The sequence below is a fragment of the Podarcis melisellensis genome (assembly GCF_964234715.1).
Source record: "Podarcis melisellensis genome assembly, chromosome: 7".
In the NCBI taxonomy this organism is placed as follows: Eukaryota; Metazoa; Chordata; class Lepidosauria; order Squamata; family Lacertidae; genus Podarcis; species Podarcis melisellensis.
This window is the reverse complement of record NC_138539.1, coordinates 1,673,551-1,698,397: the sequence shown is the minus strand read 5'-3', so window position 1 is coordinate 1,698,397 and position 24,847 is coordinate 1,673,551. Positions and strand designations below refer to the sequence as shown.

The following is a 24,847-nucleotide window of genomic DNA, read 5'->3' as shown; positions in this document are numbered from 1 at the left end:
ATACAGATGACCCAGTAGAAAAAGTCCACACATGGAAGACTCCATGGGTAGCATTCAACTAAGTTTTAGAATAGACCCACTGAAATTAAAGAACATAAGTAGGTTAGAACCATTAATTTAAACAGGTCTGCTCCAAGTAAAACAAATTTGAATAGCATCCTATGGGAGGACTGCCCAATCCTCAATCTCTCAACTGCATTCTGAAAATATTGACAGGTGTTCTCTGGTAGGATCTAAAGGGAGGGAGAGGAAGAGGCTCCACTCAGTTTGCCATGTTCTGAATCTCAAGGATCAAGCCCGTTTCGCTTCCCACACCCAAGTGGGATGCCAAGCAAACCCCCCTCTTTCTACCGGTGTTCCTCCAGACACTTCCATCTCTTGAGAGAGAGGTAAAGTACTGCCTATTGGACAAGATGGTTCACAATCTCATCTTCCTTCTCTTCCCATCCCCAGGATTGTGTTCCGTTTCTTACGAGAGGGGTCTGAAGTCCCGCTAAGAACACCTCCCTCCTAACTACCACGGTAGCTCTTCCAACATCCAACCGGTAAGAGCTACTCCCAAAGATGCTCTTGCATCCAAGTTACATGACCGCATGCCAAACATCAGGGTCTGGGAAGTTCTGGACATAGGCATCATCAGCACTTTTATTTTCCATTGCTAGACTCTGTGGGAACTGATGTTGCCTTTTCTATCTACATGAGGACGAGGTCTGAGCTTTCCTATGGCCTTCCAGAGACAGGCTGCAGCAAAGGCAGGCTTTCCTAGTATATCACTTCTACTCATAAGTTAAGGTTAATGCTGAAGCCAGTCCCTGGAAGCATGATGAACAGATTTCTAACCTCTGCAATAGTGTATACATAAGCTCCTTCTACAAGTAAAACTTTGGGTGTGTGCATTTATTTCCAGAGCAACCACAGTACACGAGTAAAGTAGGGAAGAACTATTTCAAGTCTAGACCTGCTCCAGTTTAAGGATTAAGTGATGTGCAAATTCTGGCTATTATTTAGAGGTTGCAGTCTTGAAATCTGCTCCACAATAAAAGGATCCATGAGCTTTAGTTCCCTGCCATCCACGTTCAGGACAAGCTGCAAGCTTCCTCGATCCACATGTTCTGCACTTGAGCCCAGAGACTGCTTCTTCGTTCCAAATACCTGAGAAAGTGCTCAGTGCTGGTTTGCATTCCCAAATACAAGGAAGACAGTTGCATGCACACACAGGCATCTAAGGGGCATTCTTGTACCAAGTGTTTTGAGCAAGTGTGCTGCCCTTCACAGACCATTTCAAAGGCTGATCTTCCAGGCTGCCAATTCTCAAAAGCGCCCATTACAAGAAGTTGCCTGGAAGGGGGGCTTTAGCATGCAGCCTGCTTTGTGGAGATCTTAAGAACTAGTTCCTAGTACAGAGTCCTTGCAATTAAAACACCTTAGGGCAGGAGAGACATAATTTTGGCTTTGGCAACCCTCAACTGGTAAAACAAAAACAAAACCCTGCCTAGTTGGTCAGCAATTCCTAATCACCAGCTAAAACAAACAAACAAGCCACAGCTGTATGGATGTCTGAAAAGCTCTTCCTCTGAAGCTCACAACTGTTTCAGATATTCCATATATCCCACCCATGCTGCTCAGGAAAGAAATTCTGCCTTCACATTCCCATCAGACAGGACTGATATAATATGGGGCAACTCCTTTGCTGAACAGTTTAACATGCCATCAGCTGGAACATCCTGCTAAACAGCTTGCCAACCTTCAGTTCCTGTTATCCCTGGGCACTTTGCTTTTTCTAAACACATGCGAAGACATTCTCCTACTCTGGGACTCCCAAGAGCATGTGGCCTGCTAAAATGAATGTGGCCCAGGCAGTCACCAGGAGCTTTTGCTGCGCTGCCAGGACAAACACAAGACGGGTGTCTACATACCTGGCATGGCACAGTGTGCAGCTGGTGGGCCGCACATAGCTTGGTGGGTCACAGTGACAACAGACCAGCCTACTCCTGGGGCATCGCAGACTAATTCCCCACATTTCTAAAAAACGCTTCTTTGACTATAACCTGCCACCACTATGACCAGGAGGCTGAAGGGAGAAAGGAGGACATTAAAACTGTGGGGGGGGGGATGGGGACTGCTTTGCTATCCTTTTAACAGCAATAAGTCCCAAGGAGGACAGCACCAGCAGCAAATTCTCACGTTTTAAAAACCATACCTGATCCAATTAGTCCATATAAAGCATACATTGCCACCAAAAGTAGCTTCCTTTAAATAAAAAAATGGCATGAGGATGAGGGGGAAGGAGTCAAAAGGAGAGGGAAGAAAATCATCTTGAATGTGCAACGTAACCTATTACTTCCTCATGATACAGTCTTCATCCACCACCAATTCCCCCCACCCCAGTTAAAAATATGTTTAATAGCATCAAGCAAAATATCCCTGTAGATCTCGTTGAAATTTGGTGAACGGCCACGCTATCCTCATCCATATATCTATATATATATATATTACATACATAAAATCACATTGTAAAATTGCATAATTACTAGAAGAGCCTGTTAACTCATTTGCACAAGAAAGAAAGAAAGATTTTTTTTCAAAGTATTGGGAAAGTTCCCAAAACAGACAGAATAAATCACCCTGCATTCCGAGAAGCCTGCACTGATTTGGGTCAGTTCTATGTAGGTTCCTATCTAGTCTGTCAAGATCTCAAGCCTGATGGTGGGGGGACTGGGGTGGAACAGAAGGAACAGGGCAACGCCGGGACCTCTCTGGATTCTCTCCTCGCGAAGTGCAATTCAAGCCATGTTGAGGATGCTACTTCCTGCCGGAAAGGAAGAGCCAGCAACTTTTCCATTTGTCATCATTAACCTTCTATTAATCCTGACTTCATTTCAAACGCTTCTTCACCAGCCAGCAGCTGAACCGTACGGAAAAAGCTCGGGGAGGGGGATGATTTGAACTACTGATACACAAATGCAAGATTGGTGAGCCCGCTACTCATTCATGCCACAAAGCACCCAGTACGCTATTATCTCCCCTCTCTACAGAACTTGTTAGAATGTGGCATTTTAGCCCACTTAGAAGGAGCCTGGCAAAAAGCCCCTTGCCTGGCAGGGAGTGGGGGTCTCTGAAGATGACTTGGTTATCGGAGAATCTCCCATTTGTTTTATTCCAGTAAATCGAAGACAGAACCCACCACTTCAAGATTCTGCCCAATTCTTGCTACTATTATTCAAGCCAGAATGTCTCCCCACCAGGTCAGAAGGACACAGTGAAGGACCTTAACACCGCCACCCAACCGCCCTGACACTACATTGTGGAGATCACACACAATCATGACACAGATGCAGCCTTTTCACAATGTATTGATTGGTGGTTGCCAGCTTGACGCTCTCAAGCCTCGTCAGTACCCTGCACCAAGCCGGTTCCCCAGTCGCCTATTCCTGGCAGAGATGGAGAGAGAGACGAGGAAGGTAGCGGCCGCTCAAAGCTGTTGTATACCACACATGCAAAATGTTCTCTTTAAAATAATCAAATAACTGTGGAATCATAAAGGGGTCGAGGCAGCCGTTCGAGGTAACTCTGGTTCAGTGGTGCACGCTTTCTCTCTCGCCCTCTCATTCTCTCTCTCGGTCACTCCTGGAAAAGCCAAGCTTTGCTCTACGCTTACTTCTGTATCTGGAATATAAAGAGACGCAGGTTGATGTTCTTGGCTGCCAGCAATTTGTTACATTCCACAGAGTCTATGATGGGGAGCGGCACGTAGTCCGTTTCGTTGTTCTCGTTGGTAAAGACAAAGTGATAGATCACAGGGTTGATTTTCACGTCATCGTAAGGTCCTTTGAGCAGCAGGAACGAGCACTCCATGGGGGAGTTGATCTTGCTCTTGAGAATGAGCTGGAAGGAGAGAGTCCGCTTGCACGACAAGTTAGGGTTTCGTTCCGAGTCGTTAACTCGAGCCTTCAATACCCAGGTCTGGTTCAGCACCGTGAACCGCGGAGTCTCGTAGTAGAGGCGGGTGATGAAGTCATCTGTTCGGTAAGGACGGAACTGAACCTCTGCAAGAGAGCGAGAAGAAGGGGGTTGGGGGTGTGTGGAAGAAAGGAGACACACAGTTAAACCAGAGAAGTTGGCAGTAGAAAAAAACAAAGCTCAAGTTACCTGTAGCTACTGTGAGGGGCCTTCTCTGCCAGGACGTAAGGAGACAACAAGGGTGAGAGTAGCCATTCAGAGCTAGTTAGGGGGAGAAGCAACTTGGCTTCTTGGAGGGGAGGGGAGTAGGGAAGAGGAGAAAATGAGATAAAACATCAATGCATTTTAACACTTAAAAAACCACTACAGTTTCATCATTGCTTAAGTTTGCGGGGGGGGAGGAGGGAGGGAGGGAGAGAAGTGGCAGGGAAGCTCAAATGTGAACAATGCAACCACTGTTACTACAAAGCTGTCTGTCTGGAGCCACACTGCCTGAAGGAACCCTGCGGGAGCGTCAGAAGTAACCAATCCAAAAATCACCACTCCAGGATGGGAGGCGTCTGGAAGCAAGAGGATTTCTGCTCCATGTTCGTTTATCGCAGGACATGGAAGGTGCTATCACCGAAGCATCTTCAAGTCTTCTGGTCTTGCCCTTCATTCATTGCACGAAGCTGCCCCACTGAATAAGGAGCATTTCCTCAAGAGGCCACCAGCAGCGGCTTGTGGTGCACAATCACATCACAGCTCTAAAATTCAGACTTTAGGTCTAAGGCCAGACCCTTTACCACACTGGAGGCCTCTTCAAGTACCCGATTAAGAATTCTTGGGCCACTGACAGGCAGCGAAGCCAACTCATGCGCCATTCAGAATTGTAGGGGAAAGGCCGCTGGTTCCAGATTCATTATGAGTGTCCATAACAACATACGGGTGCATAAAAACCAAGTCAGACAATGCAGTTCATGTAACACAGCACCTTTATTTTATTGGCATTAACGATACAGATCTGTAGATGGCACAGTTAGGTATCACCACAATGCAAACCAAGAAACAGGGAGTGGGGTGGGTGAAGAAGAAAGCCTTCAGGTTTTCACACAGTGCAGAAAATCCTGGGGTTAGATACATGAAAGACAGAGAACAGTACACTGAATCATTGAAAGCTCTATCCAATTTAGCACAAGTCCAGTGTCAGTCTCTTAAAACCCTTCTCCAGCAGAGTCCACAGTGCAACGAAGTGCTGTGTTTTGTTCAAGTATATCAAGATTGTTGGCTCAGTGTTTTAAAAGTCTTTGGTGTACAAAACCCATGGAATCTCACAGAAACTCAGGGACAGGGAACCTCTGTGTACATTTTTGCATTCTTCGGTGTTTCCGGGGAACGGCAGCAACACCTGGACAAAGGAGGTGATGGAGTTATTCAAGCCACACAATCAGCCCGACTCAGCACTTTTGATCTCTCCGTGTCAAGCAGCGACAGCCTCTCTGGACAGAGGCCGCCTCTTTTCTAAGGCAGAGGAAGATCTCCACCCCTCTTCTCTCATGGGCAGAGGCTGCGCAGCGTTCAAGGACACTGGGCAGGTGAGCGCTACCCTCAGCAGCCAGCTCTCAACCTGTGCAGGTTGAACCCACCACCCTTGCCCTCAGCACTGCCACGCGGGCACTGCCTAGCTCTTCAGTAGAGCCGTTTCCTTGTGGTTCTCAGATCTGGCACCACCAGGGTGTCCAACTGAACTGTCTGCCACCCCCAATTCCGGCTGCTTTGCCCGGACAACAAAGAACTTCTCAGGAGGGAGGCATCTGGCCACCTTGCTCCACATCCCAAGTTCACCAGGACTCTTATTGTCGCTTTGCTTTTTCAAGCTCCAAGCACCTTTTCTAACTTAGCCAAGACAAGCAAAATCCTCTTTGCAGGTTGCAGCACTTCCTGGGGCAACAGAGAAAATCCACTACTTCTCAGGACTGGAGACAACAGGGTAAACTCATTCAGGTCCTCTCTGCAGGAAAGGTGAACATTTACAGCAAAACAAAGGAGGTTTCAGTATCTATTTTCCCACCCCCAATCAATAAACAGTGATTTTTCCACACATTATGCTGAACATGTTGCCAAGACTACTTCAAGGAGTCATACCAACGGAGTCAGAGGCTTACCTGGAAAAGCAGTTTAGTTCTATCAGGATAAAATGACAGCTTCCTCCCTAACGTTGAAGATTTACCTTTATAGTTCCCCCACTTAAGGGGGAAAACACTTTGCTGCTAGGTCAAGAAAACCAGGAAAGGGCTCCACATTGGGAAAGGATGACAATGTTTCAACCTCTTTGGAAAAGGGGTTGGATGGAAAACTCCCAAAGTTTTCAAAATAGGTATAGCAACCACATGAACAACCAACTCTCTGAATAGTAATCAAAACTTAAGCTGGAAGGTGCAATAATACTTCATTTCGCAAAGAATAGATTTCATGTAGAGTTTACAACCTAAGTAACATGGATATAAATACGCCAAATTCTCAACCAAACTGGATGACTGACAAAGGGCAATCAATATTAAAACACTGTCCCGTCCCCGTCCCCCCGCCCACTGTCCCCAACCCCATACAAAGCAGCAGAACCAACACTGGTTTTAGGCCTTAGTCTGAGACCTGGCTCATCAGCCCCACAAATGCAACTACAACGCCTTACCTGGAGCTATGAAAGGTCCTTCTTCCACGCGACATCAATGCTGCACAGTGGAATAATCAGCAAAGAAGAATGCCAAAGAAGCAGTCAGTTCTGCTCAAGAAGATAGCCTCTGAGCGCGTGGCTCAGGGACCAGAAGCTGTGCACAGACCGTGCAGCTTGTGACACTGACAAAAACACACACACACACACACACACACACACGGTCACTTTTCTTCCCAGGCCCTCAGCATCATGGAAAACATTTCTCTCTCTCTCTCTCTCTCTCTCTCTCTCTCTCTCTCTCTCTCTCTCTCTCTCTCACACACACACACACACACAGAGGTTCACCCTTAAACCTGAACTCTCAAGTGGACAAGGAGATTTCCTGGGGCAGACATTTTGTGCTGTAGCCCTGTCTGATCAGCAAAGTCTCGCTCTTCTGATCTAGAGGAACAGTTGCTGAATGTTTATTTAATGAAAACAAATTAATAAATGTTGCATAAGAGAAACACGACTATCAATAGACAAAGCAAGGAATAAGCAACCCAGCATCAATCACAAAAGCTCTTTTTACCTACAGCCTGATCAAATCCCAGCAATTACCTGTATAGCCAATCTTCTCGAAGCTGAGCAGGCCAAATATGCTGTTGTACAGCTGCATCTCCTTTTTATGCGTTTGGTCCATTTCATCCAGAATCTCCATCAGCTCATTCCCCGTCTTTGTTGGGTGTGTGCACTCTGCCTCGTGTACGGTCAGCTCGTGGAAAGGGCCTTGCCAGGGGCACCCAATCCGCTTGTACTTGCACCGAGTAACTCTGCAGGCGGAAAGGAGGGCAAACTCAAATGAGCAGCTGTTTCAAGTAGGATGCCAGGGCGGATGGAGGTGGGGTGGCACACTGCGCAGCAATGCTCAGGGCAAAAAGTAGCCCCAAAAAATGACACACAAAGGAAAGGACCGTGGAATTCCAACCCTTGATATGAAAGATTCACAAACTACCACACCCCTTTTTCTCCCCCAGGACAGCTGCACTGACCACAGCTTTCCAGCACAGATGTTACTAACAGGTATCAGAACAGAAAAGCTGTGCTTTCATCGCAAGGAAAGGGCTTGTCGATAGGACACAAATAAAATGTTTCATCACTGAAGAACAAGACCAGACATTTTAAGTCATCTCATTACATTACCATTCCTCTTGCCCCCGTGGCCAAGGCAAGGCCACTGGTCTTTATACCACCTGCTCTGGCCCCCTAAATCATGGGCTGCCAGCCTTTTTGTACCTGTGGGTCCATTTCAAAACTGGAGAAACCGTCATGAACAAAGACATTGCCTATTTACCCTGGCATTTGGCTTTTAATTGGGGCCCTCTGGTATGATGATACCCTAAGCCTTGTATTGGCTTTCATCTTACAGTTGGGCAGGGTAGGAGTCTTCCTTTTGGTGTTATTGAAGTATGAACACTTTTAATCATTAATGTTCTTTCATCTTTTCGATCTTATTTTAAATTTTTTGTATTCTGCATGCATTTATAACTGTAAGTTGCTTTGAGGCATTTTATGTAGTAAGCGACATAAATGCTCATCATCATCATCTTCATCACTACCCTACAGTTTTCTATGGAACCGTAAGATGGGTAGCGCGCGCGCGCACACACACACACACACACACATCAAGAGTGTTCCTGCAAAAGATTTGTACAATACATATTAAGCACAGAACCCCAACTTTGCTGACGACTAGAGGGAGTGCCCCTTTTTCCTGTCGGCGCCATTCCTGCCCATCCCATACCATCATAGCAAACTGCCTTGGATTGAACAGCAACTCTTTGCTAAATGGCAAGAAGAGCCCTTTACCTGTCCTGGCATTCTTCTTTCTGATGCCTCTCCAAAAGAGAGCGAGGAAACTGACGCATGCAGAAGCCACACTCCGACGGCAGCTCGCTCACTGCTTTCTCTACGGCAAGATTTCGGCAGCAGAGGCTCTTGCTGATCTCGCAGCGACAATTTGGGCAAGTGGCTTGCTCCTCTTTCAGCCGGGCATCTGCCAGCAGGTGGATGAAGCACCCAGCACACATTAAGTGACCGTTTGTACACTGCGAGAAAAAGGAAAACCAGAACTTCAGAGGTTTTCTAGAATTGCAGAAGATTCACTCAATCCCTGTGTCATGCTTGAGTTCTACGTAGCTTATGTCATTTATACTTCCATTCTTCCTTGCCTACATACTAATGCTACTAATACTACTACTAATAATTTATTATTTATATCCCGCCTAGCTGGCTGGGTTTCCCCAGCCACTCTGGGTGGCTCCCAATCAAATATTAAAAACACAATACAGCATTAAACATTAAAAACTTCCCAGTGTGGTGTAGTGGTTAAGAGAAGTGGACTCGTAATCTGGTGAACCAGGTTCGCTTCCCCGCTCCTCCACATGCAGCTGCTGGGTGACCTTGGGCCAGTCACACTTCTCTGAAGTCTCTCAGCCCCACTCACCTCACAGAGTGTTTGTTGTGGGGGAGGAAGGGAAAGGAGAATGTCAGCCGCTTTGAGACTCCTTAGGGTAGTGATAAAGCGGGATATCAAATCCAAACTCTTCTTCTCCTCTTCTAAACAGTTCCCCATTCAAAAAAAATTCAATTCTCTACACTTTAAAAATTTTTATTTGCTCAAGAAGCCCCTTCATTGCATTCCTCACCTCTAGTGAGAAAAAGAGCAGGGACGGAAATGACTTAGAATACAGTTCTCCTCTCTATGTAGGCAATCATGGCCCAAGGCCAGCATACTTGCTTCAGACCCAGCCACTCTGCAAGCTCAAGGAGGTCCATTCGTAAAGTGTTCCAGAGCAAGAACCCGAGAAGCATTCCTTTCAAACATGCGGAAGACCATGTTCTCAGCCCACCACACAACTCAGGGACCTGAAGGTTATTTTGTAAGCTGCAAATGAGGTGAGAAAGACTGTACAACGCTGTCCAAAAATAGTTGTGCCTTCCAATCGGCCAAATACATTCAGGCTAAGCAAGCCTGCTGTCCTCAGGCAATCAGTCTCAACAGGTACAGTTTAATTAAAGTCACCAAACATACAGCTGGGAGTCATCTAGTCAAGTGCAGAACATTTGATAACAGAGGTGCCTCTTTTATCCACCTTCCTTAATTTCTTGCCAACTTAAAGAGCCCCATCTCAAGTGTGTTTATCCTCCCATTCATTCAGATACAGACCTTTCTCAAAGAAGAAAAGTGATCTGCATAGACCACCCTACACTTCAGCTGCAATCCAAAGACACGCTTCTTTAGGATGAAACCACAGTGAGACCATGAGACTTATTTCTGAGTGAATGTGAACAGGACTGTCTGTAAGAGACCTACCTACAGGAGGTTGAGACAATTCTAGAAGAGGCTGCATTCTACTACTGCTTACTACATACATATTTAGCAGTTTCCAATCTGAGCCTGATGAGTTTGTGCACATGGATAAAATCCCACTACTCAGAATTTGAGGGCAGGTTTGCAAACCACTATGGTGAGTCTAGGCAATAATCTATTTAATGTACCGGATTGATATACAATCTTTTCTTCCAAGGAGCTCCTTTTACTCAGTCACTATTTTATGCTATTTTCATATCACAGCAATGCTAATGCACAAACATCATTATATTTACTTTTCTGCCCTAATGCAAAACCAGGTGAAGGATAGCAACCAAAAGAACATCACTGAATCATCCCTTTATGGGGCTTTTAATAAACAAGGCTTTGGCCTCGGAAGCACAATTGTGCCCTGCATTTAACAGACCTGTCTTTCCAAGTCCTCATGAGGAGGAGGTGGCAGGCGGCTCGGGAAACAAGAGCCTGGTTTTTCCCGTTTATTCTCACTTAAAACACCACATGGTGCTTCATAACCCTAATTAGAGAAAAACAGAGCAATTATACTTTAGCACCAACACAGGAAGTGGCTGTTAGTAACAGCACCTACAAGCTAGGATGGTGGAGTCCAAATGTTGGGATTACTTCTACCTATACATCTCAGCCAATAAAGAGGGGGGGGGGGAGGGCATGAAAAGCCATAGATCATCATTTCACTGCCTCTTTCACCAGTTTGTCTTAAAAGTCACATACAAGGCTAAGTACAAGTGCAGTTATACACGAATGCTGGACGGAAGGGACCAAAATAATTCAGCACCCAGCCAACTGCTTCCATCTTGGATTCCTTTAGCCTTCCTTCCTTCAGACTCATCAACGTCTGCTGACACTTGTGCAGAGATATCAGAGGTGTGTGATGCCTTTTACATTACTAAAAAAAATTAAATAAAAAGCAAACATACCCGAACTCTGCATTTTCCTCAGCCATACCCCCTCCCTTGGGAGATATTTCTTACTCTTGGGATTTATATACCACTTGATTGTAAGAAAACTTCTAAAGCATTGTTAAGTCTACAACTGCCCTCATCCCTGACTACTGGTGAGGCTGCGTGGAGGTAATGCAAGTTGTAGACTGACATTTGGGGACTCAACACTGAAAAACACTGCTTTGGTCTGAGCAACTTCAGCAGGCATCTCCCTCTGGCCCAGTATCGTTCCTGGTCAATTTACAGGTCTCTTCTTCAAGCACAGATAGAAAATAAATAGCTTAGGCCATGCAAGCATTGTAAACTCTGCCGCCTATGGTCACTGCTAACCCTGAAGGCACCACACAACAGCTCTGCTGGATGAGATTCCACTTATATACTTGTGACAGATATATTTTTGCCACCACCACAAAGGGAACCTCAAATGGGCTCTAGATTCAGTTAGCTCTCCATCACTGTCTCCCTAATGTTCTACAACTCCCAGAACAGAAACTTGATTTTTCTTTTCCTGTTAGGAATGGAGGGCCCCACCTGCCTCCTGTGCAAGGAACCATTTCTCCTAAGTAGATAACATCATAACAGAAAACACCCCAAAGCAGTAGCTCCAAACCAAGTGGTCTGTAGGCTGAAGTAAAATGAAGGCACAACACCTGCAGGACAAACACAAATAAATAACTTGGTGCAGAGGGGCTGAATATTCACAAAACCACTTTCTGCTCAATTTAAAGACCAGTATGAATTCCCCTGACTCTATTGGCCAGGAACTCATTAAAGAGAGAGAAACTAGAGCAATAAGTCAAAATCCTGCTTGGCACCAAAAATACATATCGCCACATACTCGGCCTTAAACAGGAACACTGGTGTAGCAAAGATTTCACAAGTGACCTGTAAACAAAGCCTTTATGTATTTGCTAACACCATTTCTACATTGCCAAATAGCAGGCACTCTCTGGGTGGTTCACAAAACAGGTTAATAATAATCATAATCATAATAATAATTTATTATTTGTTCCCCAGCCACTCTGGGCGGCTTCCACAGAGACCCAAAATACACTAATATGTCATACATTAAAATCTTCCCTGAACAGGGCTGCCTTAAGATGTCTTCTGAATGTCAGGTAGTTGTTTATCTCTTTGACATCTGGTGGGAGGGCGTTCCATACGGCGGGTGCCACTACCGAAAAGGCCCTCTGCCTGGTTCTCTGTAGCTTTGCTTCTCGCAATGAGGGAACCGTCAGAAGGCCCTTGGGGCTGGACCTCAGCATCCGGGCAGAACGATGGGGGTGGAGACGCTCCTTCAGGTATACTGGGCCGAGGCCGTTTAGGGCTTTAAAGGTCAACACCAACACTTTTAATTGTGCTCGGAAATGTAGTGGGAGCCCTCCCAGTTAAACAGTGGCCCCAAATGCTGTCAGTCTACAGCTCCCATCATCATGGTCAATGATCAGGGATGTTGGGAATGATAGTCCACCAATATAAAGGGTCATGGGTTAGCCACCCAGAATAGAACCATAAAATACAAGGATAAAACCATGTGAAAACAGCCACAGAATAAAGCCAAAGCAAAACCAACAGTATTGCAAAGATCTTTTTTTAAAAAGGCAACCCATTTTTAAAACTGAAGGACTAAAAAGCTTGGGGAAATTAAGAAAGCTTTTCATCTGACAAAATCCTCCAGAAAAGGGCCTCAGAAGACGATATTATGGTACATGTGGGCATATATGGGCGGAGGCTGGCACTCCTTGGCCACAACCTGTTTTTGACTTTAATACCAGCATTATGAAATGGGTCGAGGAATGGGCAGCCAGTGAAGATGACAGAGCATAAACATCATAATGCCTATTTTGAACCAACTGAAACATCTGGAGGGTTTTTTAAAGGCAGCCGCACGCATGACGCATCGCAGTATTCCAAAACGGTGATGACAGAATGTGGGTAATGGCGGCAACGCCGTTTCTATCAAGCTGATCTATCAACCACAGCCCTCAGACGATGAGAGGAGGCCACCTATGTATCCAGCAACAGTACAGTGGTACCTCTGGTTACGTACTTAATTCGTTCTGGAGGTCCGTTCTTAACCTGAAACTGTTCTTAACCTGAAGCACTTTAGCTAATGGGGCCTCCCACTGCCGCTGCACCACCGGAGCACAATTTCTGTTTTCATCCTGAAACCAAGTTCTTAACCCGAGGTATTATTTCTGGGTTAGCGGAGTCTGTAACCTGAAGCGTATGTAATCCGAGGTACCACTGTACTAGGTCCAAGAGCACCCCCAAACTACAAACCTAATTCTTTAGAGCAGGGTTGGCTAATGACCCCATTGGCCTCCAGATGTTGCTGGACTAGTGTGGACTGAGTCCCCGTTTACTGACCCTCATTCAGTATACTACATTAAGTTAGCAGGGTGGGCATGATGTCATTCATCCAAGGATTCTCAAAGAGGCATCTATGCTAAGGTTACCAGACGTCCCCGTTTCCCAGGGACAGTCCCCAGATTTACAAATCAGTCCCCATACAGAATCCATTGGAGTTGAAAAGTGTCCCCGGATTCATTGAAAAAAATCTGGTAACCTTAGTCTAGGCAATCATTAGACAATGGGTATGGGGTTTCTGGGGCAACAGCTACTAATGACAAGAGTAACGAAGGTCAAGTATACTGCAGAGGCGCACAACCTCTCAACAGGATGAAGTCACCAGGGACAGCATCACTAACAGAGCCAGGCAGGATCTGACATCACAGTATGGCTGGGGGAAAGCAGGGGCACACAATAGCTCTGTTTAGGCCACACAGGTGTAGTCAGGGGGTTTCAATGTGGAAACCCCGGGTTCAAACTTCACTCAGATGATTTCAACATCCCTTGGCCCAACCTACCGTATAGAGTGCCTAAAATGCCAGCTGTAGGCTACTTGGAGAAAGGGGAGGGAGCCAAGTCGCATAAATAAATCTGTTAGAGAGCCCCTTGCCTTTAGCTGCTCCTCTTCATTTACTAATCAACCGCATGTGGGCCTGGAAAGAGATTGTGGCAGCTGGAAGACATGGGTATACAACAAACTGGGACAGGAAAATGGGGTATAAAACACACACACTCCAAGCAAAGAAGGATAGATGCATCATGCCAAGAATTGGACTGATCAAAGTAACATGTCAAGTTAAGGAGAGGCTGACTACATTCGTCTATGGAGACATATTCCCTTCAGACACTCATGCAAGGTTACAGATGCTTCTGGCAGCCTGGGAGACCTTTCAGTCATCTCCTGGAAGTTCAGTCTAAACCCTGAATCCATCTACCTGGCAGCAGAGCAGAGCACAAGAGCTGCGGCAGACAGGCAGAATTCCTAGAAACATTTCAGAGAAAAATGATGAATGCAATATGATCGTGAAATGCCCAGTCCTGACAAACTAACCTCTCAACAAGCCCACACAGCTGCCAAGGCCTATGCTTACTACTGTAGCAAACCCTGAGTTGCGGGAGGGAATAACTCAGTAGAAGTGCTTCTGCCATTTCCTAAGCTGAAGGCACTCAATAAACCTCTCCCCTCTTTTTCTGAGTCTAGACAACGTCTCTAGGCTCCTGCAGCATTTAGGCAGGGGTTCAAACCCCTACTCAGTGACAGGATCAACAGATACACTGGACTATAATAGGCAAGTATCTCAGCCTCAGTTCTGCTGCCTGCAAAATATGCCATTGTCTGCATACTGTATTTCTATTTGCAACCACCTAGCTCTCAGGACTGCTGTGAATACAAAACAATCTTCCAAAGCATTTGCACATCATAGTATGAGTTATATAAATGGCACTTATTACACAATTCTTTCTGACACTGAAGCTCTTCGGGAAGGGCACGTTTTCCTGAAGACTCAAAGCATTCAAGGATTCAGCCAGGACTGTATCCTGCAACAAATCTGTTTACACTCTCAGGGCTTAGCCCCTTCCTGTTTCTAAGCTGCTTCTTTTGAACTATGTTGCACAATTTGCATGGGAAGGAGCTTTGCAGTAAAACCCTCTTCCTCTCCTCAGCTCTGTTTGCTCAACAATCTGGGCACTGGTCGTCAACTGGTGGGTCAGGACGCCCCACTGCTGCATTGCGACTTCTTCTAAGGTGGGAACACACAACAGCAGCATGTAAATATATGGTAAACAAGCAGTTAAAAAGAAACTTCCCTAAATGTATGGTTGAACTAAAGATGGGTCCTGGGTCTATACTGTGAAGTAGACAAGACTCCAGGGGTTTCAGACCTTTTGCATGAACTGTTACCACTGAGCTATGGCTCATCCCCAGTCTTCTCAAATGAAGCTGCAAGAATACATTCCTGGGCTTGGAGCAGCCACAGACAACTTTGAATTGACCTTTCCAGGAACCCTGCTTCCTTTTGTAACCTTTAACACAAGTAGTAGGCTTTCTTAAACGCCTTCCTCTGTACCAGCCGCCATCCTTCGCTGCTTAGGTTACAATCCCCCCAGTGTGCAAGAGAACACCAACTTTTACTTACTTCCCCAACTGTATGGAAAATGTTGTATGGAAAAGAGTGGAAACAACTATTTACAAATCTATGACACTTAGTTCTGAGGCTCAAACCACAGAATGGCAAAACGAGGCAATTACTCTTAGTTTAGATAAAATATTTACACAAAGCCTTTACTTAAGTTGCAAACATCAAATAATTGAAAAAGAACAACCAGAACTAACAAAAAAACCATAAAAGATGGACATCATAAATCAGGAATAATAGGTTGGCGGGTCCTGGAACTTTTCCAGAATTTATTATAATTATTTGTGTCCTGCCTTTCGGACTTACAAACAACATCTAAATGCATAAACAAACAAACAAAAAAATGACTAAAAATTCAAGACATAAGTCAACAGAATCCTTCCCACACAGCGGTTGGTGATAGACAACCTTAGAAAGGAAGGCCAATTAACTTTAGCAGGTGGCTGACGGTACATTGGACAGACTGGCTCCCAGCCTCTGTCCTTCCAAGAAGACAGCTGGTAGATCGGCTTTGAAAGTGCCACAGCTTTGGCACCATGATCATAAACTTTAAGATTCAGCTTCTAGTCATCCTTCTCCTGACCTGCCAGAGCTGGGATGGTAAGCAGAGTGTTTATTAGATCTCACCTAGCAGGGGTGTGTGTGCATGTGTCATGTGGGGAGAGACAGCCCTTGAAGGTCATGGATTTTCAAGATCAAGACCAGCACCTTGAAATGGGTCCAGAAACAAACTGAACAGGCTGACTATATGCACATCTCTCAGTATCTGAGACGAGCAACTGCATTCTGTATCGGCTGAAGCTTCTCAATTATCACGGAGCCTCATATGACCGCAACAACCACTGGACTCCAGACACAGATACTGTATTAACACAAAATGCTTCCATTATTGTCGCTGCCAGAGTTTAATTGCCTGTGTGCTTCTCCTCATCGCGCTGCAACCAACAATGCTGCTTTTCTTCCCTGGGATCTTGAGCTTGTTTTCAAACTGGTAAAGCTAACACTAATCTTGCTCTTCCAAAAATGAAATGCAATTCCTGCCCTGTTTTTCAGCAAGGAATTATGGAGATGGCACATCTGACATCTCTTTATTCTACAGTGAGGCAGCGAACACTGTGCGGATATTATTAGGGCGCAACCACCAAAGTGTAACATCACCAAGGCGATGACCTTTGCATTTAGGGACTTAACTAAGCCAAGTCACATGCTGCAAGTCACATGTTCCATGCTTCTGGTTCACACTTGGCTTCTTTTAGTTCGAGTCCTTGTTCTGCACCAATTAAGTGCAAACATTGTGGGGGGAGGGCAGGGGAGAGAACAGGAGGCTTTCATGCAGCTGAACAGCCAAAAACAGAGGCACAAATGGACATAAGTCCATTTGATTGTTGATTTGTTTGCACAGATTGCCTCTGTGGCTTCTTTACCCTAAAATGTTTGCAGGAATTAAATGGAGCACAAAAATGGGGGGAACGAAGCAGGTTCTGATAATGCAAGCGCTAAACAAGCACTTAAGGGAACAACTCTGCAAAACAGATTCTTGGAAAGAGGGGAGGGGGTTTCTCCAAGCTTTGGTGGACACTGCAGAGCTCTTCATTACCAAAACAGAGAGGCAAAAAGCATCATTTGGTAGCAGTACCTGAATTTATGCATGGAGCTCAGGAAGCCCAGAGCATTCTCTTGGTCAGAACAGCAAGGCACATCTATCAGCCAAAACAGCACACCAGACTTCCTCCCCAGCAAGAAGATCTGGGACTCTTAAAAATGTCCATACAACTTCTCTGGCCTCTCCATTTCTGATCAGAAGTCCAACAACATCCCTTAACTTCTTTGAAAATAAGTGCCAATGCTTAATTTTGTTGAGATTATTTTAGTACCTTGCAGCTAATTTTGAAAGTTTTGTGCATTTGTAAGATGCAAGGAACTACTTGGAAGTTCTAGTCTGGATGTTCTCAGTTAGGTACAGGAGGTGGGGGCTTGGTCTGACATATCTTTGGAAGTAGGTAGAAAGGAAGAAGAGAAGAAAAGAAAAAGAAAAGGAAGAAGCAAGCCGCAGTTTTAAAAGTGAAGATAGTAAGTATCTCTAATTCTGTAGAGAAAGACAAGCAGATCTTTCTCATACATATAGGAAAGTAGGAACCCAGTCCCTGTAAAATTCACTGAACCTGTAGGCTAAATGAGATTCTCTGAACCTTTCCCAATCTTCTCACCACTGTCCCTTAATGTGTCTCTACTGCCTCTCTTACTCACTCGCTGGATCACCACCAACCTTACTGTATGCTTGTGAAACATGGACCACTTATAAACGCCATCTCCAACTCCCTGAAAGATTCCATCAACGGTGTCTCAGAAAAAATTTACACATAACCTGGGAAGACAGGCGAACTAATGCCAGTGTACTGGAAGAAGCAAAGATCACCAGTGTTGAAGCAATGATTCTTCAAACATCAACTTCGTTGGACTGGTCATGCTGTGCAGATGCCTGATGATCGTCTTCCAAAGCAACTACTCTATTCCAAACTTTAAAATGGAAAGCGTAATGCTGGCGGTCAACAATAGAGTTTTAAAGGCTGTCTCAAGGCAAATAAAAAAAAAAGTAGTATAAACACCAACAATTGAGAAACACTGGCCTGTGAGTGCTCCAGTTGGAGAACAGCCTTGACCAAAGGTGTCATGGGCTTTGAAGACACTCGAACTCAGGACGCAAGGGAGAAACGTGCTAAGAGGAAGGCACGCTTGGCAAATCCACACTGTGGTTAACTCCCATCCAGAAGCCAATGTCCCCACTGAGGAAGTACGTGTGGATCCAGAATTGGCCTCCACAGTCACTTACAGACTCATTAAAACCGTGTTTATGGAAAACAATCTTACTCAGCTATGAGTGATCACCAAAGAGAAGAAAGAGAAGAGACTGCCTCTCTTTTATAGCTGTCAGGCTGCTCTCCTTCCAATACTCATGCACACATTCACTAGGTATAAAGATAGCAGAGAGGAATTCTCATCATATGCAAGCAAAGTATCTTAAGGAATCACAACTGATGAGACTTGCAGAGCCAGTGGCAACAAGAAGAATCAACACACTGAGAAGTCCCATCCAGCACTTTGAACATTACCATAAAACAGAGCCAGGAGATGGTGGTTTCTTGAACCTGACCTCAGGGCAAAGGGAGTCCCTGTAGATGAGCAGAGTTGTACAACAGTTCACTCCTAGTTCACCATTTACGTCCCAACAACTCTCACTCCTAGTTTACTAAGTGGTACCTCGGCTTAAGAACTTAAGAACTCGGCTTAATTCGTTCTGGAGGTCCGTTCTTAACCTGAAACTGTTCTTAACCTGAGATACCACTTTAGCTAATGGGGCCTCCCGCTGCCGCCATGCAATTTCTGTTCTCATCCTGAAGCAAAGTTCTTAACCTGAGGTAATATTTCTGGGTTAGCGGAGTCTGTAACCAGAAGCGTCTGTAACCCGAGGTACCACTGTGCTTACATCCCACCCTTCCTCCAAAACACAGGGGGAAGGGAAGCTCAGAGCAACAATTATGAGCAGAACAAGTTATACCACAGGTTGAAAGATCAGCAGCTAAACCTGCCACCCAAGAGGCTAAATTAATGAGTCAGGAGCAAGCAGCACACAGGAAGAGGTATGAGGTGACCCTGCCCAAACGCTGGATAAATGGAGATCTCAGGCAAAGCAAAACAAGGTGGGCGTGTCTGATTTGTGGAACTAGATAACTGCTTCTATTTTAGGGATTTCGCCAGCATGGCTTACAGAAATACAGCATAATGGGAAGGGGAAAATGTATGTAAGTTATCTGATGGACACTCACTCTGTGCAAGAAGGTGGGAAGAACAATGCAAGAAAACACACAAGCACACCTCTCAGATTCAAGTGGTTACTGCCTCCCTATTTCTGTACTTACCTGCCATGATATTGGCTACTCCGCCCATAATATGCACTGAAGGAGGGGCAGAGGGTGGGGGAGGAAGAGAAGGGGACTGATCCACACCACTATTTGACCAGTCTGGTAAGAATAATCAGCTAAACACCTTAACTTAGGAGACAACCCACCTGCATTATTAAGTGGTGATCCCTAGAAAGCGCGGATATAACATCATTTTTTAAAGCGTGGTTTTCTCTCCCCCCTCCCCTATTTCAAGCATTTCCTTGCATTTCTCCCTTCATTTTGAAAAGCTCCTAACCCAACCCAAGGGCGGCGGAGACTACAAGTTTGAAACGAGCGAAATGAGATGGGCGGCTCAGGAGTCACAACTGACATGGGCCATTTCATGATGGGCCAAAGCTCGGCAGCCCATGCCTTGCAAGCATGCATGCAAAAGGTTGCGGGTTCAAATCCCCATGGCACCTGCAGGTAAGGCTGGAAGAGAGTCCTTGCTGCCTGCCAGGCGTTTCCCAACCTCAGGTCCCTAATAATAATAATATTTTTTTATTTATACCCCGCCCTCCCCAGCCAAGGCCGGGCTCAGAGCGGCTTACAAGCAATAATAAAAACAAGATGAATGATTACAACTTAAAAACAAAAATAAAATACAACATTAAAATAATGGAACATTAAAATATTAAAATGTAGCCTCATCGCAGGAGGAGAAGGAAAAGGAAAAAGAGAGGGAGGGAGGGAATCAAACTGGCTCCAAGCCAAAGGCCAGGCGGAACAACTCTGTCTTACAGGGCCCTGCAGGGCCCTGGTCTCATGAGGCAGAGCATTTCACCAGGCCGGGGCCAGAGCTGAAAAGGCCCTGGCTCTGGTTGAAGCCAATCTAACTTTCTTAGGGCCCGGGACCACTAGGGTGTTGCCATACCTTGAGGCTCTCCGTGGGGCATACTGGGAGAGGCGGTCCCGTAGGTCCGAGGCCGTGAAGGGCTTTAAAGGTCAAAAGCAGCACCTTAAATCTGACCCTGTACTCCACCGGGAGCCAGTGCGGCTGGAAAAGCACTGGGTGAATCTGCTCCCATGGCAGAGACCCCGTGAGGAGCTGTTGGACTACATATCCCATCATCCCCGACCCCGGGTCCTGCTGGCTAGGGAGTTATAGTCCCAGCAACCCCCGAGGTTGGGAAAGACGGGTGGAGACCCTACTGAGCCAGGTAGGCGCCTGGCTCACGACAAGGTCAACGCTGCCTGCGTTCCTGCGCATCCCCGCTTACCTTCGCGTTCACACGAACACCTGCCCCCAGGTAGCCCTTCCTTCCCGCCCCGGGGCAAAAGGGTTCAGCGGGATGCAAGCCCCGTGCGCGCCTCGGAATGCCACCACTGCGGAGAGAGGGGAACCCGGCACGTGGGAAGGGGACGTGTACACGTGCAGGAGGAGGACGCGGGTCGCACCTGGTAGACGGAGGCCTTGGGCAGGTCGAGGCAGACGGTGCAGCAGAGGACCGAGTAGAGGCGCTCCTCCAGCTTGACGCCGCCGCCGCCGCCTCCCTCGGCTCCGCCCGGCAGCTTCAGTCGCTTCTTGGGCGGCGCGTCGGAGTCGCGGTCGCCGCCGGGCTCGGGCTGCCGGACAAGGCCGCCGCCGCCGCCTCCCCCCGCGCCCGCCCCCCCTGCCCCGAGCGGCGGGCCCGGCTCCTCGGCGCCCCCCGGGCCAGGCCCCGCCGCCTCCCCCAGCGCCAGAGGACCCCCGGCGCCCGCCGCCACCACGCCGGCCGCCGCCCCGCCGCCGGGCTCGCGCTCGTCAGGCCCCGACATGGCGCTCAGCCCGCCGTCCCCAGGCCCGCCTTGGCCGCCTCAGACGCCGCCATCTTGCTTGGGCCGCTCCGCTCCTTCTTCCCCCCGCCCGGCTCCTCCGCCCGCCCCCTCGCCCGCACGCCCGGCCAATCACAGCCACGGGGCGTCGCCACCCGCCGCCCGTCAATGGCGCGACGTAGGACGGGCAGCCTCTCCCGGCCAATCCTGTGCCGGCTCGCCTCAGAGACGGGACAAGGCTCCGGGAACGCCCCTCCGAGGCAGCCAATCGCCCCTCGCGGAGGGCGGGGCGCCGCGCCGCTGGGGCAGCACAAAAGACCAACTCGCCCCAGCGCCCGTTGGACTCGCTTTCCCAGAAGCCTCCGCCGGGGGAGAAGCCTCCGCAGCCTTTCCCCAACCTGTCAGGCCCACCTCGCAGGGGCTGATGGGAGTTGTAGTCCGAAACGTGTGATGCTGTAACAGCTGAGTTAGGTCTGGGAGAGCCAGGGAAGCTGCTCTGCAATTTGATGCATGAGAGCTGGGGACATTTTGCTCCTCAGGTATTCTGCCCTGCAGAGAAGCAGAGAATAGACCCATCGACTTGTAGGGACCCCAGGGGTCATCTAGTCCCACCCCCTGCAATGCAGGAATCTCAGCTAAAGCATCTGTGGCAGATGGCCGCCCAAGCTCTGCTTGAAAACCTCCAAGGAAGGGACGGCGGAAGAAGATTGGAAGAAATTTAAGGACTATCTTGGGAAATATTGCAAAATTAATGAATGTTAGAATGAGGTTGGTTTGGAAAATTAAGGGGTTTTTCAGCTGTAATGATTAAGTAAAAAGAAAAGAAGGGTTGAAAATTAAATGAAAATTAAAGGAGAGGATTTGCTGAATTAATAATTAGAAATTGGAATACAAAAAGGGGAGGTATGAGGAGGTCGGGGAAGTAAGTTATAAGAAAATAAGGGAATGAAACTTGTTTTTAAATAGTTTTTAGTTTTGTACTTTGTTTATTTTTTATATTTGTTATTTTTTGTGTTTGTGTTTTGCTTTTTTTATTGTTTTTCTATGTATAATCTTTGAAATTTCAATAAATATCTTTTTTTTAAAAAACACAACACACCTCCAAGGAAGGAGAGGCCACCACCTTTTCGACAAACAGCTCTTACTTTAGTTATCTCCCGCTTGGACTACAGTGGTACCTCGGGTTAAGAACTTAATTCATTCTGGAGGTCTGTTCTTAACCTGAAACTGTTCTTAACCTGAAGCACCACTTTAGCTAATGGGGCCTCCCGCCAGAGCACGATTTCTGTTCTCATCCTGAAGCAAAGTTCTTAACCTGAAGCATTGTTTCTGGGATAGCGGAGTCTGTAACCTGAAGCGTCTGTAACACGAGGTACCACTGTACTGCAATGCGCTCTGTGTGGGGCTACCTTTGAAGGTGACCCGGAAACTGCAATAAATCCAGAATGCAGCAGCTGGAGTGGTGACTGGGAGCGACCGCCAAGACCACATAACACTGGTCTTGAAAGACCTACATTGGCTCCCAGTACGTTTCTGAGCCCAATTCAAAGTGTTGGTGTTGACCTTGAAAGCCCTAAAAGGCCTCAGTCCAGTATACCTGAAGGAGCGTCTCCACCCCCATCGTTCTGCCCGGACACTGAGGTCCAGCGCTGAGGGCCTTCTGGCGGTTCCCTCCCTGCGAGAAGCCAAGTTACAGGGAACCAGGCAGAGGGCCTTCTCGGTAGTGGCACCCACCCTGTGGAACGCCCTCCCACCAGATGTCAAGGAAACAAACAACTACCTGACATTTAGAAAAAATCTGAAGGCAGCCCTGTTCAGGGAAGTTTTTAATGTGTGACATTTAAATGTATTTTTAATCTTTGTTGGAAGCTGCCCAGAGTGGCTGGGGAAACTCAGCCAGACAGGCAGGGGTACAAATAAATTATTGTTATTATTATTATTATTATTATTATTATTATTACTACTACTACTACTACTACTGTCAAATCTCCCTTCCTGTAACTTGAATCTGGGGATTTGGGTCCTCCCTTCCAGAGCAGGAAAAAACAAGCTTGTTCCATCCTCCATATGACAGATGTTATAAGAAAAATACTGCTCCTTTTCCCTTATGGAGAATCTACAAGCCCGTATAGAGTCCTTAAATAGGTTCTCTATCAGTAGGAGAAAATAACAGAGGCCAACCAGAGAATATTGAGAAGCAAAGCAGCTAGTAAGTCTGATCTTTATTAAACTGTTGCAACAGGGTCCCCCGCTCACCCCACGCAGGAGGCAGGAGAGGAACCCAGAACAATGGTGTGCAAGCCCTTATATAGACTTTTGAAACCGCCTCCCCTGTAGCTCAAGACCACCCCCCCAAAAAAACATCATACATACATCACTGAAGGAGGCGGGTCTACAGCAGAAATCCTGTCTTCCAGGATACCTGACAGTGGTCACTGATTGCTTATACCTGGGCATCCTGGCCATTCCTTTGAGATGGTAAACAGTTTAGTTCCTGAATCTCTTACATATATTGATAGTTTGCTCAGCTTAACAGATACTTGCCAGACTGTATTTGAAAAGGGAGGTGTAAGCTCCTATGGTCCAAAGACAACCAGAAAGCTTTTCCCATTTCCTTCCTCCTTGCAAGGAAATATTTGGGAAAGTCAAAATGCTTTCAGGATTGCTCTCCTCTACTGTTTCAGACACTATACTTATGCATGTGTGTTTGCCTTGTACATTTATGAACGTATGATTTATATTAATGACACCTTAGAATTCCTATAACAACAGCCCTTCAGATATTTGAAGGTGCCTCTCAGTCTCCTTTTCCCTAGGCCAAACTCTCTAAAATGTTCCACATAAAGGGATGAAGAAATGCCTCCTTTGACCTGCCCTGGATTTTCCAACCTTCAGCTTCACAAATTCAATCAGGCAACCATTGGCCATCACCCACCCGGCGCCAGATGTGTGTGCTCTCTCTTCCAAATTTCCAGCTGTCACAAAGCCTGACTCCTAGCTCTTTTCCATGTGATGGGCGTAATGAATGGAAAGGGTCCAAGCCCCCAATGCCTTGTTCAGTGGAGGGCTTGGGGCTGAGTCCTTCGTATAGCCTCCTTTTACTTTTATCTGTGTTACCTGGAAAGGGAGAGGAATTAAAATCCACCTTCCTTAGTTTCTGCAATAGGCTGCAAACGAGAATGCAAGAAAAACGGAAGCCCTCAAAAGGAACTGGAAGTCGGAGCAGCAAAGCAACAGGGTGGTAAAGAAGAGAAACATTTATTTGTCGTACAATTTTTGGAATTGGGGTTGCCAGACCTCCTAAAGTTTCCAGGTTTGTCTGGCCCCCTACAGGGGAGAAAGGGTGGGCTTGAATCTGCAGGTGAGCAAGTGCATCTTTATTTTTATTTATTTATATTAAGAAGACTATGAGTGCAGCTTGCAAGCTGCAGCCTGGCAGGATAATTATCACATAAACTCTCTGGAATCTGCGCTGTTATGTACTGAGTTGAATAGGATCCAAAAGGCAGCAGTCTGATTGGTCCTAGAACAATAGGGTCCAGAATGCAGCAGTCTGATTGGTCCTAGAACAATAGGGTCCAGAATGCAGCAGTCTGATTGGTCCATAGGAGCCACCCAATCCAGCTCCAGGTGGAAGTGAATCCGCAACCTGATTGGCCTACAGGAGAATCACGGAATTAGCCAATCACGTGGGGCAAATTGTGTAAATAATGTAT

At 46.6% G+C, this 24,847-nt stretch overlaps 1 protein-coding gene and 2 long non-coding RNA genes across 3 annotated transcripts in view; all 3 read right to left on the bottom strand.

Annotated features, from left to right (window-relative positions):
* Positions 1–3,337: 3,337 nt before the first annotated feature.
* Positions 3,338–21,134, bottom strand: ZFTRAF1 (zinc finger TRAF-type containing 1; the record flags this gene model as incomplete). Its single annotated transcript, XM_081918905.1, has 4 exons — positions 3,338–4,046; positions 7,214–7,425; positions 8,462–8,700; positions 20,775–21,134. The coding sequence occupies 4 exons, from the start codon at positions 21,132–21,134 to the stop codon at positions 3,655–3,657; spliced, it is 1,203 nt and encodes a 400-aa protein (XP_081775031.1). The 3' UTR covers positions 3,338–3,654.
* Positions 4,917–7,134, bottom strand: LOC309374211. Its single transcript, XR_014170399.1, has 2 exons — positions 6,935–7,134; positions 4,917–6,891 (listed from the first exon to the last, which is right to left on the bottom strand). It is a non-coding gene; the product is annotated as an uncharacterized lncRNA (long non-coding RNA).
* Positions 21,135–21,627: 493 nt separating the features above from the next.
* LOC309374245 overlaps positions 21,628–24,847 on the bottom strand; it is a 235,934-nt gene continuing 232,714 nt past the window's right edge. Inside the window, exons 2-3 of the long non-coding RNA XR_014170446.1 lie at positions 22,231–22,585; positions 21,628–21,811 (exon numbers count right to left, since the gene is read on the bottom strand). This is a non-coding gene — a long non-coding RNA (uncharacterized lncRNA). The remainder of the gene's footprint in view (positions 21,812–22,230; positions 22,586–24,847) is intronic.